This window comes from Aquarana catesbeiana, linkage group LG11, assembly GCF_042186555.1.
Source record: "Aquarana catesbeiana isolate 2022-GZ linkage group LG11, ASM4218655v1, whole genome shotgun sequence".
Taxonomy (NCBI): Eukaryota; Metazoa; Chordata; class Amphibia; order Anura; family Ranidae; genus Aquarana; species Aquarana catesbeiana.
Window position 1 is genome coordinate 207,885,690 of NC_133334.1, and position 19,294 is coordinate 207,904,983.

At 42.6% G+C, this 19,294-nt stretch overlaps 1 protein-coding gene across 13 annotated transcripts in view; it reads left to right on the top strand.

Moving 5' to 3' along the window:
• LOC141112398 (uncharacterized) overlaps positions 1-19,294 on the top strand; it is a 157,962-nt gene that overhangs the window by 88,927 nt on the left and 49,741 nt on the right. For 2 of the 13 annotated variants that reach the window (XM_073605213.1, XM_073605215.1), the window contains 2 exons: positions 8,437-8,501; positions 9,057-9,090. In XM_073605213.1, the coding sequence (XP_073461314.1) occupies positions 8,493-8,501; positions 9,057-9,090 (43 nt within the window). In that variant the 5' untranslated portion in view covers positions 8,437-8,492. The other 11 variants (XM_073605214.1, XM_073605206.1, XM_073605210.1 and 8 more) reach the window with 11 other exon arrangements.

The following is a 19,294-nucleotide window of genomic DNA, read 5'->3' on the forward strand; positions in this document are numbered from 1 at the left end:
AAGAGCAAGGGATTTTAACGGTGCAGAATGATACACAGTGAAAAGAAAAGTAATAAATAAAAATATAATTTTTAATTTAAATTCAAAGTTAAAAAATATAAAGAAAACACATATTGTACACGTATCGCAGTGTTTATACAATTATGGTGGTCACACAGGGCACAAATGTATTTTTCAGATGATATGACCGCATACTAGCCCCACAGAGGCAAAAGCATTACAACAGGAATTCCCTTTCACCTGGGAGAGAGAAGAATTAACATATCTAGGAATCAAAATAACACTTACCCTAGAGAAGCTATATCAGGCCAATTATATTCCATTACTTAATGAAGTTAAAACAGAGATTAAAAACATATTGAGGAGACCAATCTCATGGATAGGGAGGATAAATATACTAAAAATGGTGATTTTACCAAAAATGATATATAAATTTCAAATGCTCCCAATAGAAATACCACAAAGCTTTTTTCAAGTAATAAAAACAATAATTTTGAAATATATATGGCAAAATAAAAAAGCCACAGTAAATAATGTCCTTTTAACTAGGAAGCAAAAATGGAGAGTTGGTAGTCCCAGATGTAAAAAGATATTTTAAGGCGATTATATTGGCAAGATTAATAGAATGGGCTAACACAAACACTAAAAAGAGATGGGTGAGAATGGAAGACACACTAAACACGACACAACTTCAAAAAAATATTTGGATTCCACCGAAATTGAGAACACACAGTAGAGATACACACTAGGTAACTAAAAACGTATTTAAAGTATGGGACACATTATATCATAAAGAAAAATGGAAATATAATTCTCTAATTTCATTAATGGGCACAAATTGTTTTATCCCAGGGAATGGGACACGGTTGGGGAACCAATTAGGAACTGCACAATTAAAGGACATTATTATGCAAGGTAAAATTAAGACAAGGCAGGATTTGATAAAGACTCACGGGTGGCACCAGGTCAATGATTGGGAATGTTTGCAAATAAAACATCTAGTAAGCACAATCCCTCAACCAATTAGGGATAAGAAAACGTTAACATTAAATCGAAAAGCTTTGTAATATAAAAACGCCTCGAAAACATGGAATATCTCGAATGCAAATTCTAATTCAAACAGAATTAGAAGGACACGGGACTCTACCCTTCATAGAAAAATGGGAACAAGACCTGGGCACAAAATTAGACGAAACACAAATGATAGGAGCAGTACATAATTATGCATCTGACATAACCATGATAGAGGCAAATTATAAGTGTATGGTACGTCGGCACTTGACACCAGAGAGAATTAATAAATTCCAGCCAAACAAGTCCTCACATTGTTGGAGGAACTTTAAACAAATAGGAACGACAATACACATATGGTGGGAGTGCCCAAAAATAAGAGTACTGGCAGGATATTTTAGACTATATCGAGGGGATAACCGGGGAGAGGGTTCCACAAAACCCCTGGAATTGTTTGTTACATGGGACAAATAAAACAAGAAAACAATATAAGAGAACTTTGGTCCCGTCCCTGCTTAATGCAGCAAAAGGACTTATCCCAAAAAAATGGTTACATATAAGGAAACCAAGTATAAAAGAGTGGTTACAAAGAGTAGATCATATTTGTAACACGGAGTACCTATGTAGCAGAGAGCAGGGATGAGAAGAAAGTTATAGAGTAACCTGGGAGAAATGGAGGGCCTTTAAAACGGCAGAGAAATATGCGCAGGCCATGAGTGAAATAGACAGAAGCAATGGAAGGTTGTCTTTGGGAATAGACATATGAGTGCTGCCAGCATTGCTGCAGAGGTTGAAGGGGTGGGGGGGTTAGCCTGTCAGTGGTCAGACATTTTCTGCACGCTGCATCAAATTGGTCTGCATAGCTGTCATCCCAGAAGGAGGCCTCTTCTAAAGACGATGCACAAGAGAGCCTGCAAACAGTTTGCTGAAGACAAGCAGATTAAAGACATGGATTACTGGAACCATGTCCTGTGGTCTGATGAGACCAAGATAAACTTATTTGGTTCAGATGGTGTCAAGTGTGTGTGGCGGCAACCAGGTGAGGCGTACAAATACAAGTGTGTCTTGCCTACAGTCGAGCATGGTGGTGGGAGTGTCATGGTGTGGGGCTGCATGAGTGCTGCCAGAATTGGGGAGCTACAGTTCATTGAGGGAACCATGAATGCCAACATGTACTGTGACATATTGAAGCAGAGCATGATCCCCTCCCTTCAGAGACTGGTCCGAAGGGCAGTATTCCAACATAACGACCCCAAACACACCTCCAAGACGACCACTGCCTTGCTAAAAAAGCTGAGGATGAGGGTGATGGACTGGCCAAGCACGTCTCCAGACCTAAACCCTATTGAGCATCTGTGGGGTATCCAAAAACAGAAGGTGGAGGAGAGCAAGGTCTCGAACATCCACCAGCTTCGTGATGTCGTCATGGAGGAGTGGAAGAGGACTCCAGTGGCAACCTGTGAAGATCTGGTGAACTCCATGCCCAAGAGGGTTAAGGCAATGCTGGAAAATAATGGTGGCCACAGGCAGCTCTGCCTGATGTTGGTGGGCGGCAGATGTGCCTGATGTTGGCAGGCAGATGTGCCTGATGGCGGGCAGATGTGCCTGATGGCGGGCGGCAGATGCGTCAGATGGCGGGAGGCTGATGTGCCAGCTGTTGACGGGCTGATGTGCCAGCTGTTGGCGGACAGATGTGCCAGTTGTTGACTGGCAGATTTTCACTGTATGATAGGTGTTTTCACAGTTTTGGGGCACTGTGTTTTGGGGACACTGTGTTTTGGGGACACTAGCTGGGTGATCAGTGGGTAAACAGCAGACAAACCGCTATAAACTCACTGATCTCCTGGCTGCAGCACAGATCTCTCTTTACCTCCTCACTGACAGACTGTGTGAGGAGAGGAAGAGGTGAGAGCAGTTACTACGGCTCTTCATTTACATTACATGATGACTGTGATTGGACACAGTCATCATGTGATCAGGAGGGCCAATCACAGAGACCTCCTGTCTTGTACACCTCTCCTATCTCTGGGGGGCACAGGCAGATCGGGATCGCGCCGCTGCACGGGCACGCAGCGGCACGATCCTCTGTCAGATGCCACCTCTGTTTACATTATGATGGCTGTGATTAGACACAGCCATCGTGCGGATCAGCAGGGCAAATCACATTGCCCTCCTGCCGTTCCGAGATGCGGCGTGTCCGGGGGACACGCGCGATCCCGCTCCTTCTGAAGGATGTTTAGGAATGCCCACGCAGAAGAAGGGAGCTCCCACCTGGCCGTTTATGTGCAGTGGTCGGGTGGGTAAGTAGAGCGAGAATTACCTGGTGATGGAGGTGATCTGCTGGTTTTCTGATGGTAAAGACATTGCAGGCAGGTTGGTTTTGAAGCTGGTGTCTTCCCGAGGGTGAGCTTGGCATTGATGGTGTCAACAGATAACTTAAGAAAAGCAAAAAACAACAAAAAAAGGTAAAGCATAAAAAATATGTGCAAAGTTAACTATGGCAGTAACTACTGCTTCTTCTTGAGTGGGGGTATCAGCTCAACGGAGCCACAGGGTTCCCGTAAATGCTACTAAAGGGCCTCCCAAGTGTAGCCTAAATAATTTTTCAATTTTCAACTTTTCAACCGGGAGCCTTGTTCCACAGAGGATCAACTTTCGTCCGTGAGGCACCTTCTGGATGAATTTGGTGGTCATCTGGTAGTAGCCCCCATTGTTCCGCCAATTGCATTCCGGCTTTCACTTTAAGCACCGTGTAGGTCTTGCTTTTCCAGGTAACTATCAATTTGCCGGGGAAACCCCAGCGGTAAACCACTTCATGGTTATGGTACAGTTTAGTGAGTGGAACTAGTTTGCTGTGGGCTTGCATAGTATGTTTGGACAAGTCAGCAAATAGTGTAATGCCAGTATAGGGTTCCGGCAGGTTTGGTTCTTTCCTTGCCTTTTGCATGAGCGCTTCTTTCACATGATAAAAATGAATACGGGCTATGACATCCCGTGGTACTTTTTCAGGCAAAAAAGGCGGTTTGGGGGGAGCCTATGAGCCCTGTCTACCACTACTTCTCTTTTGGGCACCTCAGGCAGCAGAGAGGCAATCAGTTGCTGGATATGGTTACGTAATTCAGCTGGAGGGATTGTTTCAGCAACTCCCCTGAACTTGACATTGTTCCTCCTGGAACGGTCTTCCAAATCAGCTAATTTGGACTTAATGGCTAGTAGTTCATCCTCTGCTTCATTGTGAGCGTCTACCAGTTCATTGTGCACCACTGCAAAATCCCCCATTTTGTCCTCCACATGATGTACCCTATCTCCCAGGTCCTCTACCGCTCTTCTAATGTGAGATACCATGGACATCATGTCCTTATGGCATGATCCCCTCAGTGACACCAGCATGTCCTTAAGCGTTTTATCTGAGAGAGGCTGCCCTACTGCAGGGTAGTCATCAATGCACTCAATGAACTCCCGGGTAGAGTCCTTTGAGATGTCTCCCTGTCCCCTCTCACCTGCATACTGATGTGCTGGGGACTTCCTGGGATTCGTTTTGAGAGGGCTATTGCCTGGAGACTCCCTGGGAGAGGAGCGGCTCCCGCCCCTGGCGTGGGGGCTGAGCATAGTGCTGTACCTGGAGGGAAATTGTGTCTGTTCCCGGCCGGCGCCATCTTTAGGCGAGCGGTCTTCAGCAGGCCCGAAGTAGGTCGTCAGCTTGCGGGGGAGGTTTTTGCTTCCCCATGGCGATCGGTGAGGTGGCGCTGGCTTGCGGGTGTTTGAGAGGCACTTTTGGGCTGTCTGAGTCGCTGGTCTGAGTAGGAAACGCCGCGAGATCCTGGAGCTCTCCTCTCACGCGGCCATCTCCTTCGGCTGCTGGCTCCGCCCCCAGTGTTCCCCATTTCATCTCAAATACACTATGTGTGTGATTGCTATACATATAATGAATATGCAGCTCTGCACAAAACGGAAACCCATCAGACAACCCTTTCTTTACACAGGTGAATAAAAATGTACATATTTGCTTCAGTTTCTTTACTTTATTAACCCAAGAGGTCTCCACACAAAATAATAATCTAACAGCCATTCCTTTCTACCTTTAAATTAACTAGAATGTGTTAGGGCTCATTTACACTTGCTTCGGCTTCAACACACATTAATGGCTGGTTTACACTTGCTTCAAAACATGGCTTTGGACACGCTTTGTTAAAGCTCTCTGAACACTAGTCAAAGCTCCTGTCACTAAATAAAATGGTTAGCTTACAGTCCTGTTTATAGGGGAGAATTTTTTTTTTTTTAAAGAGGCTTGGATTTTTTTAGGCACGACCAGACTATTTGTACAAAAATATACTTTTATTATAAACATAGAAAATCTATATTAAAATCTGCATTCATGAATCAAATGTTAGTTGAAATAAAGCTACTGTGTATAACAGTGGCGGCTAGTGAAATTTTAGGATTGGGGGGCGCAGATCCCGCCCTTCCTTTTTGACCCCTCCCACTTGGTGAAAATGGGCGTGGTTTCAGCAAAATAGTGGGCGTGCCTCTAAGGTGGTGTGGTTAGCATCTGAGATGAACGAGGGATGGAGGGCCTCCTCCTGTAATGTCAGAAGACCCGTCAGAGCAGAGGAGGAACCTGTGGGAAACTTCCCTCAGCGCTCTGATACCGCTATAAACATTTTAGCTGGCTGGGACAGATACTGGTTGCCAAAGTGTCGGCAATCACTGCGCTGGAGACTCGAGGACACCCCGCAGCAGATGTGGGCAAATGCTCTGTGCTAGTGATCGCCGACACTGTAGCAGCCCACTGGCGCTACCCTCCATGCTAACACACTGCGCCCGAGACTGGAACCCCTCCTGCCCCCCACCTAGTCCCGGCCCCCGGTGCCACCCCTCTGGCAGGTGTCACCTGGGTGCGGCCCACACCCCCCGCTCCCCCATAGCAATGCCACTGTAGCTGGTTGCTAAGAAGGGGGCCGGGAAGCCACTGTGCCATCAATTGCAGCCATTGTGCCCATCAAATGCAGCCACTGTGCCCCAACAAATGTAGCCATTGTGCCCATCATAGGCAGCCACTTGTGCCCCATCAAATGCAGCCATTGTACCATCAATTGCAGCCATTGTGCCCATCAAATGCAGCCATTTGTGCCCCATAATATGCTGCCACTTGTGCCCATCATATTCCGCCACTTGTGCCCCATCATATGCAGCCACTTGTGCCCCATCATATGCAGGCACTTGTGCCCCATCATATGCAGCCATTTGTGCCCCATCAAATGCAGCCATTTGTACCCCATCAAATGCAGCCACTTGTGCCCATCAAATGCAGCCACTGTGACCCCTGCCCGCCCGCTGTCTGCCCAGCACTTACCCCATCAGGTCAGGCAGAGGGTGACGTCGGCGAGCTGTGGGATGGCTCCTGTGTCCTCCTCCATGCTTCGCCCTTCTCTCTTCTTCCATTCTGCTAGGCGTTCAATAGGGGCACCTGTGCCTTCAGCCAATCAAGTGACGGGTATTAGACATGCGCTTCCTGATTGGTGTAGAGGCGGTTCAGTGTTAGAAAAGAGAATGAATTTAACACTCTAAACCAGAGGTCCTCAAACTGTGGCCAGCAGGCCAGATGTCAAAAGGCTAGATATTTTTGATCAGCATCCACTTGCATGCATTTAACTGGCCCTTGGAGCACAATTCCTCACAGTGACACCAAGTGTCCTAGTGACACCAAAGTGGTACTTTCCCCAACACTGATGCAAACAATGGGGCACTATTTCTTTTACTGCCACCAGCAATCTCCTGTGTACCAACCTTTGCTTTCTTTCAGAGATTAGTTTGACACCTGCCCTGAGCTTTGGCCTGTTTGCTATATCGTGTTATCATTGCTGCCCATTGACTCTCCTGTACTCCCACATCACTTTCACAACTGTTTGCACAGTTTAGTCTCCGCACACTGAGCAGTGTGAACCTGAGGGTCATGATCTGGCACCAATATGCAGGGAAACCCATCTCCACCACCAAGATCTTTAGTGCAAAATCAGCTGGTGGTTACTGTATGCCCCAGGGGATCCCACACCATCTGCTCTAATGACAGCTCAATCCTTGTGAACCATTGAGAATAATTCAAGGATGCCAAACATTTAAGGCAGGACACCATCAGCCCCCCCCCAGGGCTTTTGTGATTTTACAATTCTTAAAACTGCTCTGATGTAAGTATGAAGGGTTCACATTGTGCCACATCAGTTTTAGATAACACTCCTAGACTGTCATTTTCTGCAGTTCCTGAACTGAGAGTGATTGTTTTTTATGCCGTATTACACATAACATTGGAATTTTGATGTATCAGAAGGGTTAATGTTTCTGCAGGAAATGTTGATTTAGAATTGTGTAACTGATTTTTGCAATCACACAAAAAGGGGAGGATACAAAAAGGGAACGCATGTGAAATGCTACTGTACACTTTAGTACATAAGCTGACATTTTTACAACTAAATGGTTAAGGTGAGTTCTTGAAGTCCAACCCTTATTTTACATGCAACGTGTTGACTGAGCGTAGAGCCTGTAGGACTACAATCAGCCCATCAGTCAGTGACGTTTCAATTCATAGAGCTTTTTGAAGTAACAGGTTGAAAGAGTGAGGGTCACAGAAAGAATGCTAAAATGCAGGGGAGAAAGATTAGAAAAACTCAGTGCATACACTGTGTATATTTTATCACTGCACTGCACAAAAGGCAGGTACATCTGCAGACAAAGGCAAGAGGGTGGTTAGAGAACAGGGGTAGATAGATAAATAGATTGATAGAGTAAAAGAAAGGCTCCTATAGAGGGAGGGTGAAATATTGAGAGGGAAGGAGGTGTAGCTCCACTGTTCAGCTCATATTCTCTGCTGTTGCTATGGGAAGAAGACATTTCAACGCTCTCAAAGATACTTCGATTCCAGGGGTGGGAGAGGGAGGCTGGTGGGAATGGGATTCTGCAGGGAGGGAGGGAGAGCACTGCTTGTTAAAGCAAGCATAGGGCAGGACTGACACCTTCAGAAATCACACAAGGAGGAGAGGAATGAGAGAGAAAGGCAATGAGGGTGGCTGAACGTAACAGGGGGATGATGTGAGGCGCTACAGACCATATAGACAAGGAGACAGAAGCAGACGTAGAGGAAGAAAAGCAGTATTGCAGGGGAGATCAATTTTTAAATGGCTTGTAGAACATAGACATTCTACAGGTGGCGGAATGAGTCAGAGTGTGCTATCTCTGTTCATTTGTCCTCCCACAGGACACGACTCATTCATTACACTCTTGATTTTGTCCCTTTTTCTTCAGGTTTCCACATCAGCATGAAATTTTGCAATTCTGTACTGATTTCTGCTTCTATTCATATGCATTATACATTTGTACAGCTGTCTGTATTTTCCTGAACACAAGTTTACATTCATGTATCTTGTTCCCTAGGTTATGTATTATTCCTACTGGCAGATTCCATAAGAAGCCTCTACACATCAGCTCCAATGGCAGGGGTAAGAAACTGAAGGCCTCTGGGGTAGAAATCTGACAGGACCAGGCACTCACAAATGACTTTAAAACACATTTTATTAGGATCTTTCTTTTCAGCTTTCTTTTGCCGTAACTACTAGGTTTTTAGTTATAGAATTGTTGCAAATGGACATAAGTGAATACTTGTTTTTTTATAGACCTATATTGATACCCAGTTTTCATAGGGTTGTTAGCGCATGCATAATAACTCTATTGTGTTTGCGAAGAATGCAGCTTGTAATGCACGCCCAGCCAGCGTGGGCCAGAGGTGTGTTCTGTGACCACTAGATGTGCTTCATACAACACCCTCCCTGTGTAGTAATTACTACCTCCCTTCAACATAGAAGTGAATGATGGCTTGTGCGCACGTGCCTAGGCACTTGCACTGTGAACATTCACATATTTGCACAATAGACAATGAGCTAATAGGCTGAAATATTAGACATGCATAGGTGGAATGCAACAGGTAACAATTTACTGAGAAACCACAACTCTTTTATGTCTATATCTGACTCTAACATCTTATATTTTCATTTTAGAACAAAGAATGTTGCAAGCCAGACCTATTCACTGGTAAGTAAATGATCTTATTTTGCAGTCATTAATGATCATCTGCTTACCAGTTCTGCATAATAGTAAGAAATCATTTCTGCTGTTGCCACTTTACTATCCATTTTATGTGCGTATTTTCACAGGGTATCCTTAAATGGCCCACTACACTGTCATACATAGAATTAGGATTCTCAAAGGGTATCCTAGTCTAAATGGCCCCCAACACCATGTCAAACATAGAAAATTGTATTGCCTGCTAGTACATACAAATCAACAGAATAAATAAAACCCAACTATCTAAAACTATTAGATAAGCACCTGAACGACTGCAACATACAGGGATATACAATGTAATGCTGAAATAATAATCACACGCATAGGATGGACTTGTGTCTTTTTTCAACCTCACCTACTATGTAACTATATTAATTGTGCACTTCTAAAATCATCTAAAATGCATATTTTGTACATTAAGTATCTTTTAGGCCCCTAGAACTACATTTGTGGACCAGTCGTACACACCCTGCAGTCACTTATTACTCTCTTACCAAAAAAGGAAGAAAAGTAATCAAAGCTAAACTCTATTGTGTTATAATTTGGAAGATTACAGCTTCAGTCTGGGTTTCCTACAAAACATATTTATTTTATACAGAGTAGGGAAGGCTAAAACCTGGCTCATATATTGTTTTGCTATTTGTGTTCTTGATGGCGAGACCTGGTGATATCACCCCAACAGAAACACAGTAGTAAAAACTTGGTACTTACAAAAGTGCTTTTATTGCTGTCATGTCCCCCTACTCATTGGAGAGGTGGTTGTATAAAATATGAATTAAACAGCATTGTTAACAAATTTGAAAAAAATAGAAAACTTTGCAAAAATGAATGTAACTATGCCTAAGTTACTGCTGTATGATCTCATATATTTATATATATTAACATTAGATCCTAAAACATACATTATTGGGCCCTAATATGTAGGTTTTAGTTTGACATTTTGGTTTAAATTGCAAATGTGTCATTAGTGATATATCATATCATAATGTATTATCCATAATTTGGTATGGTGTAACTTAAGATGAGACCATGTATAGAATTTTATCGATTGAAGAATCATATTGGATAATGGAAATACAGTAATCCATTATATTTCAAAGCAGGTTAGTAAAGGTACACTAGCGTTAATATTTAAAATTATCCTTGTGATGTTAAAAGGTAATAATGAAATCCTGAGTTAAAGTAGTTGAAAGGGCAGAAGTTTTTTTATCTTAATGCATTCCATGCATTAAGATGAAAAAACCTTCTGCATGTAGAAACCCCCCTTAGACCGCAGGGAAGCACCATTGACTCCCGCTGCTGTCAATCAAAGTCATAGAGCCAATGAGGAGAGAGAGGGCGGGGCCGGGCCACGGCTCCGTGTCTGAATGGACACAGAGCTGCGGCTTGGGTGCCCCCCCATAGCAAGCTGCTTGCTGTTGGGGCACTCAACAGGAGGGAGGGGCCAGCAGCACTGAAGCGGGACCCGTGAAAAAGGAGGATCTGGGCTTCTCTGAGCAAAACCACTGTACAGAGCAGGGAAGTATAACATGTTTGTTATTTTTAACAAAAAATGTTGTTATAATCTGTTATACACTTTTAATGTGTCTTTTCTAATCTGGAAGGTGATGGGGTTCTTCCTCTCTAGTGGTTCAGTGGCTGTCCACCACATTTTTAGGGTTAAATTCTCCTAGGCTCTGTGGGATCTTTGTTGGATTATGCCTGGGACCAGTGGAAGTGTTTTCTGTGCTGCTGTGGAAATCCTTCCCTGAACAATTGGGAGTGAAGGTAGTTAATTGCACAGTGCTCAGGAGGAGATGGGACTGAACATGCTAGGAGACCTCTACCTGGCCATGCCCTGCATCCTTGTTGCAGCAGTGTTGATGGTCCATCCACTTTGCCTTCTTTTCATCTGCACATGTGTGAGGTGTTTATCATACAAGTGTGAGCCGGTTGGCAGAGTCGTATGTGGTTGTCAAAGCTGCCGTGTGGTATTACATCATGGCCAGGCCTCATTTAAAGTACCTACACAGGCATTCTGGGACCTTTTATGACAGTTGTGACTGGGAGACAGAAGTGTGGCCTTAATCATGGATAACAACATTTACAGAGACCGCATCACTGTCTGCAATTCACAAGAGTTCAAAAGGACTCTGGGAACATCCCCCCCAGTATACTAATGCTTTACCGAAGCTGCCACAAATAAAAAGGAAAAAGGAAAGATCTGGACAAAATTTTTTTCTGCACCCATAATCCTGGCTCATCTTAGTCGAGCACTTCATCTTGAAGGCATTCTCCACTTTCTTGGGGGAAAAAAAATAGCAAAAACAAAAAATATATATATTGTATCCAACTGTTACACAAGTCATATTGTAATTGAATGTTATTTTAAATTACCTTTCCTTTTCAATCTGCAGCACTGTAATTTTCTGTAACATGCAATCTAATATAGCTACCTGGAGGCATTCTATACAAAGATGGTGTACAGAACGCCCCCTAGAAATATAATTTCCTGCTTGTATGATTGGCTCACTGATTTTCCCAGAAGTCTGCACTAAAATACAAGTCAGATTTTGGGCATCCTTTGTGACAAAAATGTCATTTTTTCTGAGATACTCCCAAAGGGAAATCACGTCTAAAGGGATACAGACCCTGCCACTTTCCTCATTAGAGCCCTGCAGGTGTAGCAGCTGATTGACAATTCTAAAATCACTCACATACAGATTCACTCTGCACATTGACACAGACAAACAGCTATTTCTTCAGAATAACAAAAGATAGGGAAATGTGCTAAAATCCCTGCAATGTACATTATTCACCCAGTGGGGACAGTTTTTTGTTCAACAAAAGTGGAGTTACTTTTTAAAGAGTAAGATTAGGATGAGACCCAGAAATGAGTCAGAAGTCCACTGTGTATCTAATTTGCAAAGCGAAAACTATGCAAGTATTTATGCAGCAAATTACCTATTCCCTAACCAACTTACCTATTCCTTAACCAAGGAAATCCTCAACAGCCTTTCACCGTACCCACTAAAGGGTAAATGCAGACCTCAAAGACTCTTAAAACCATTCAGTCAGAATTAGCAAATTCTAAATTGCAAGTGGCTCGACCAGAAAATGGTCCTTAAGCTTTGAGGGCTGACCCTACAACAAGAGGGATTGGGGAGGGCCCTATCCGCTAGAATTGTGGAATTTAGCTACATTTTGCCCCTCAAATTAGGAAAGGTGAAAAATTTGTCTCTTTGGGTCTGGTATGGTTTTTGAGGGGGGGGGGGGGGGCTCACACTAAAATCCATACCAGACCCATATCTGAGCATGCAGAACAGGAAAGGGTGGGGAGAAGAGTGTGCCACCCCCCTCCACCTCATGAACCATACCAGACCACGTGCCCAACATGAGGGGAGGGGAATGGCCTCTTCCCCACAACCCTGGCCCAGTGGTTGTGGGGGTATGGGGGGGTGACTTATGAGAATCTGGAAGCCCCTTGGATAAGGGGGCCCCCAGATCCCACACCAATGAGTAAGGGGTACATAGTACTCATATTCATTCACCAAAAACAGTTTTGACAAGTCCTTTTTTAAAAAAAAATAATTTTATTTTAATAATTAAAAGTTCTCCAATGTAAATTTGTAATATAGGTTTTAATACATCTTGATTTACAAGAAACTTAGTAATAGTTTTTATGTTAGGAATTATGTTAGTATATAATTACAAAATTCAACATCAATCATGATGAACGCCACTCGCCTCCTGCACAAAAAACGTCACCCACTAACACGACAGCCATTCCCCTGCCACTTAAGAAAACAAGGGAAGAGGTCAATGACATCATAAGTGGGTGGGGCCACCATTTTCCCTACATGGAAACATCTATGTTTGGTTAATGATGTCATAAGGGGATGAGACCATTCGTTGACGTCATTGCTTATACATGGACAAATACATCTTTGTCAATGACGTCATATAAAGGGCAGGCCACCCGGCAACATCATTGGCCAAATATGGATGTGTCCATGTATAGTTAATGACATCACTAGGTGACCCCCACCCCTTATAAAGTCATTGACCCAATTTTTTTATTGTCAGATCTTTTGTTTCCATTCTGCTGTCAGCAGGAATAAGTCACGGTTGTTAGGACCCTGGCAGGTGCGGATTCCTTAACCATTTAAGAACCGCCCCACGTACTGTAGATCTATTGCGGCAGGGCGGCCCTTAAGTGCAAAATCACGTACCTGCTCCCGCTGTGATTGGACACTCACTCGCTGGAGAGACAGAGCAACGGTCTGCCTATGTAAAAAGGCAGACCGTCATTCTGTCAGACAGGAAGAGAGACATCTGTGATTGCTGCTAATCAGGAACACCAGTGTCTCTCTTCTTCGAGTGCATCCGTCCCCCACACAGTAAGAAAACACTCCCAGGGAACACAGTTAACCCTTTGATTGCCCCTAATGTTAACCCCCTCCCTGCCAGTGTCATTTATACAGTGTCAGTGCATTTTATTAGCACTGATCACTGTATTGGTGTCACTGGTCCCCAAAAAGTGTCACTGAGTGTCAGATTTATCCGCTGCAATGTCACAGTCCTGCTAAAAAACGCGGATTGCTGCCATTACTAGTAAAAACATTTAAAAAAAATGAAAAGTCCATCAATTTATCCCATAGTTTGCAGACACTATAACTATTGCGCAAACCAATCAATATATGTGTTTTGGGATTTTTTTTTTTAACAAAAATATGTAGCAGAATACAAATTGGCCTAAATTGATGAAGAAATTACATTTTTTAAATTTTTTTATTGAGAATGTTTTATAGCAGAAAGTAAAATATATATATATTTTCTCAAAATTGTCAGTCTTTTTGTTTATAGCGCAAAAAATAAAAAACGCAGGGGTGAACAAATATCACCAAAATAAAGCCCTATTTGTGGGAAAAAAGGACATCAATTTAGTTGGGTACAGCATTGCACGACCGTGCAATTGTCAGTTAGTTATAGCAACGTATTGCCGTATCGCAAATTGGTCTGGTCAGGAAGGGGATAAAACCTTTCGGAGCTGAAGTGGTTAACAACCAACTCATACTTACTCATACATTTTTTAACCACTTCCCTACTGGCGTATAGTAAAATGACACCGGCAGGAACCTTTCATCCCTTCTGGATGGGTGTCGTATGACGTCCGCCCGTTCTCGCCTGTCCTGCACGCCCCCAGGGGCTCTTTACAACGGCTCTTTACCACATGACCGGCTGTGTCCAATCACAGCCGGTCACAAATGTCAGCAAACAGAGGTAACTCGCTGTTACCGGGTTCTCCTCCTCACACACCCATCCAATGTAAGGAGGAGATTGCGTTAACAGAGAGTTACTGATTACAGTAGTAAAAAAAACAGTCCCCAGATTGCCCAAAAAATAAGGAGGAGCTGTCTATAAGCCCATCGGAGTACCTGCCTGTAAGCCTATCAGAGTACCTGTCTCCAGCCCATCAGAGTACGCGAATACCTGTCTCAAGCCCATCAGGGTACCCGAGTACCTGTCTCCAGCCCATCAGAGTACCCGAGTACCTGTCTCATTGGGTCATTTTGTGGGCGTTTCAATTGTCCTGGTGCTCTAGGGCCTTCACAGGTGTAATGGTAGTCATTAAATTAGATGTGTAAGTTATGCTCCAAGAATGCCTGGAGGTGCTACTTGCATGTTGGACGTCTCTATGTGGCCAGGCTGTGTAAAAGCCTTACACATGTGGTATCGCCATACTCAGGAGGAGTAGCAGAATGTTTTTTGGGGTGAAATTTTTTCTATGTACATGCTATGTGTTAGCAATATCTTATAATATCTTTTCTTGTGGAAAAAAAATGACATGTTTGAAAGACTCATTATGCCTCATAGAATATACATTGGGGAGTTTGCTTTCCTAAATGGGGTCATTTTGCGGGTAATTCCACTGTACTGGTGCTCAAGGCCTTCCAAAGTGTGATAGGTCGTCATGGAATTAGATGTGTAATTTATGCCCCTAGAATGCCTAGAGGTGTACTTGGATGGTGGGCCTCTGTATGTGGCCAGGCTGTGTAAAAGTCTCACTTATGTGGTATTGCCATATTCAGGAGGAGTAACAGAATGTGTTTTGGGGTGTCATTGCAAGTATGCCTATACCATGTGTGAGAAATAACTTGTTAATATGACATTTTTGTGTTAAAAAAATAAATTGTAATTTCTTCATTTTCCTAAGAATTGTGGGGAAAAATTACAACTTCAAAAAACTCGCCATGCCTCTTACTAAATACCTTGAACTGTCTACTTTCCAAAAATGGGTCATTTGTTGGCTATTTGTACTGTCCTGACATGTCAGGGCCTCAAGAATTGAGATGGGTCGTCAGTACATCAGGTGTGATCAATTTTCATTGATTAGCACCATAGCTTGTAGACTCTATAAGAGCCCATTCACACAGGGGCAACACGACTTTCAGCACGACTTTGGGAAGCAACTTGGACACGACTTGAGTATGAATCACAGCACGACTTGGGGCAACTTACAACACAACTTGAAGTCGCCTCCAGGACAGGGAACTTTACAAGTGGCCAATCAGAGCTTATCAGCTGTGTGTGAGAAGGAGGGGGCTGGCTGTTTAGTGGAGGAAATTACTTTCTGTTTCCTTTCTGCTTCCTGTAAAGTTGCCTCAGTATGAACAGTGATCAGACTTGGAGGCAACTTCCATTGAAATCAATGGGTACAAGTTGCCTTCAAGTCGGATTGAAGTAGTACAGGAACCTTTTCTGAAGTCGGAGCGACTGCAGTAGTGTGCACTAAGACAGATCCATTCACTTACATTGATTTATTCATGTAGCGCGACTTGAGGCGACTAGGGGCGACTTGGGGCGACTTGAAGTCGGATCAAAAGTTGCCCCTGTGTGAATGGGCTCTTACTCTCACACAGATTAAATAATATCCACTAATTTGTGTTATTTTTACCACGCATATGTAGCAGTATGAATTTTGGCCCAAATTTATGAACAAAAATTATTTATTTGCAAGATTTTATAATAGAAACTAAAAAAAGTTTGTTTTTTTGTGGGTTTTTTTTTCAAAATCTTCGTATTTTTTTCACTTCTATCACAAAAAAATAAAAAACCCAGTGATGATTAAATAGCACCAGAAGAAAGCTCTATTTGTATGAAAAAAATGATAAAAATGTTGTTTGTGTACAGTGTTGCATGACTGAGTAATTGTCATTTAAAGTGTGAGAGCACTGAAAGCTGAAAATTGGTCTGGGCAGGAATGGGGTGAAAGTGCCCTGAAGTGTTTAACCACCTCAGCTCTGGAGGGTTTTCATGACCAGGCCATTTTGCTATTTAGCACTGCGTTATTTTAACTGGTAATTGCGCGGCCATGCAACGCTGTACCCAAACAAAATTTGTATAATTTTTTTTCACACAAATAGAGATTTCTTTTGATGGTATTTGATCACCATTGGGTTTTTTTTTTATTATTCTATAAATGGAAAAAGACAGAAAATTTTGAAAAAAAAAACAAAACCATATTTTTTACTTCCTGATATAAAACTTATCCAATAAACAAAAAAAAAATGCATTTCTTCATACATTTTAGGTCAAAATGTATTCTGCTATATGTCTTTGGTAGAAAAAAATTCCAATAAGTGTATATTGATTGGTTTGTTTGAAAGTTGTATCATCTAAAAATGATTGCATATCTGTTAAAATAAAATCATTTTTAGATATATACTGGAATTTTTTTTTAATACTACTAATGGGGGTGATCGGTAATCTGACACTAACCCACACTGGGTGGGAACTCACTAACTGACACTGACATCACCAGTGACAGTAATACAGTAATCTGTGATAATACTATACACACTGTATGTCACTGTATTAATGACACTGGCTGGGAAGGGGTTAACACCTCAGGTAATCAAGGGGTTAAGTGTGCTTAACAAGTGTTAATTTGTGTAATGTGTGCTGCTTTTTACTAAAGACATCTATTTCTTATCCCCGCTTTGCGGGAATAAGAAGCATATAGATTGTTCCTTCTGTACAGAGCACAGGGCTCTTGCTTGGCTGTGATTGGACACAGCCAATCAGCAGGTCCCAGTCATGAATCCTTGGACAGATTCCAGCTGTGTACAGTCCTTTGCCTGAACAGGCTGCCCGTCCTCTGTACACTGCGGGTGCGCGGTCCACAAGCGGGTAAATAACACAGGGCTAGACCACTACTTATTTAAAAATTGTATTTATCTATGTTTGTGAATGGACTTTAACCGCTAAGCCACCGCCCACCGTCATATGACGGCTGGACGAGGCTTCTGTTGTTCTGGGAGGACATCATATGACGTCCTCGCCCTCCCGAGCCACTCGGGACCCGGTGCGTGTGCCCGGCGGCCGCGATGTCCGCCGGGCACCCGCGATTGCCGGGTAACAGAGCAGGAGCGTGGATCTGTAAACACAGATCCACGTCCTGTCAGAGAGGAGAGGAGACCGATGGCGTGTCCCTTGTACATAGGGACAGCGATCGGTCACCTCCCCCAGTCAGTCCCCTCCCCCCACAGTTAGAATCACCTCCTTAGGTCATACATTAACCCCTCGAGCGCCCCCTAGTGTTAACCCCTTCCCTGCCAGTCACATTTACACAGTAATCAATGCAATTTTATAGCATTGATCGCTGTATAAATGTGAATGGTCCCAAAAATGTGTCAAAAGTGTCCGATGTGTCCGCCGCAATATCGTAGTCACAATAAAAATTGCAGATCGCCGCCATTACTAGTAAAAAATAAATAAATAATAAAAATGCTATAAATCTATCCCCTATTTTGTAGACACTATAACTTTTGCGCAAACCAATCAATATACGCTTATCGCAATTTTTTTTTACCAAAAATATGTAGAAGAATACGTATCGGCCTAAACTGAGGAAAAAATTTGTTAAAAAAAAAAAAAAATTGGATATTTATTATAGCAAAAAGTAAAAAATATTGTGTTTTTTCAAAATTGTCCCTCTTCTTTTGTTTATAGCGCAATAAATAAAAACCGCAGAGGTGATCAAATACTACCAAAAGAAAGCTCTATTTGTGGGGAAAAAATGATAAAAATTTAATTAAGGTGCAGTGTAACATGACCGCGCAATTGTCATTCAAAGTGCGACAGCGCTGAAAACTGAAAAATGGCTTGGGCAGGAAGGGGGTTAAGTGCCCTGTATTGAGGTGGTTAATGTCAGATTATGCAGTATTTACCATACGTTTGTTATTTTTGTGGTAAAAAACACAAACTGATAGTGAATTCACATTTTCAATGTCGCATGCAACATTTGGACCAAATGGATCACATGATCCGAATATATCGCATTCAATATCCTTTTGATTTTTTTAAGAAAAATTCCATATATACTCAATAAATGCTCTGTGGATCAAACTGGGGGCTGCTAACAAACTACCAATCACTGTTAGTGAAGTAACATTAATGAGAGCTAAACTTTGAGAAACAAAGGTTAGGAGATTGGGTATATTGCCCATCTTTGCATGGTATGTCCCCCATTAACAGCATAAAACATTGAATGTCCAATATTTTCATTAAGTATGGGACAAGATAATGGAGACATCATTCTAATGATAAACAATAGAGTGGAGTTCAGCCTGCCCATACATGGTTAGAATCCTGGCCAGTTCAGCAGGGATTTGAACCATCTATGGCTGGCTTAAGATCCCATGGAGATTAATGAACTGGTGTAACTGCATGTTCCTCCTAGAACTGTTATATGGTTTGGTTTACTAAAACTGGAGAGTGTAAAATCTGGTGCAGCTGTGCATGGTAGCCAATCCGCTTCTAACTTCTAACTTGTTCAATTAGGCTTGGACAAAGAAAACCTGGAAGCAGATTGGTTTCTATGCAGGGCTGCACCATATTTTGCACTCTAAACTTAAAGTAAATCAACCCCATACCCTAACTATATCCAAAGTCAGATTCATGTTTAGCGAATAGAATTCTACAATAGATGAAAAGGCGTTTTGTCAGATGTCTGCATGTCTAGTCTTGACACCGTCTGCAGAATCTGAGGATGTCTGGGATGGCAAGCAAATATTGCAACATCTACCTAAAGAGTTTTAGGAGCTTTCTAAAAGCAGTTGTAAACAGCTGGACAATTTATTTTTTATTTTTTTCTGTACCTGCAAGGTAAAGGCATAATGTGCTAGTA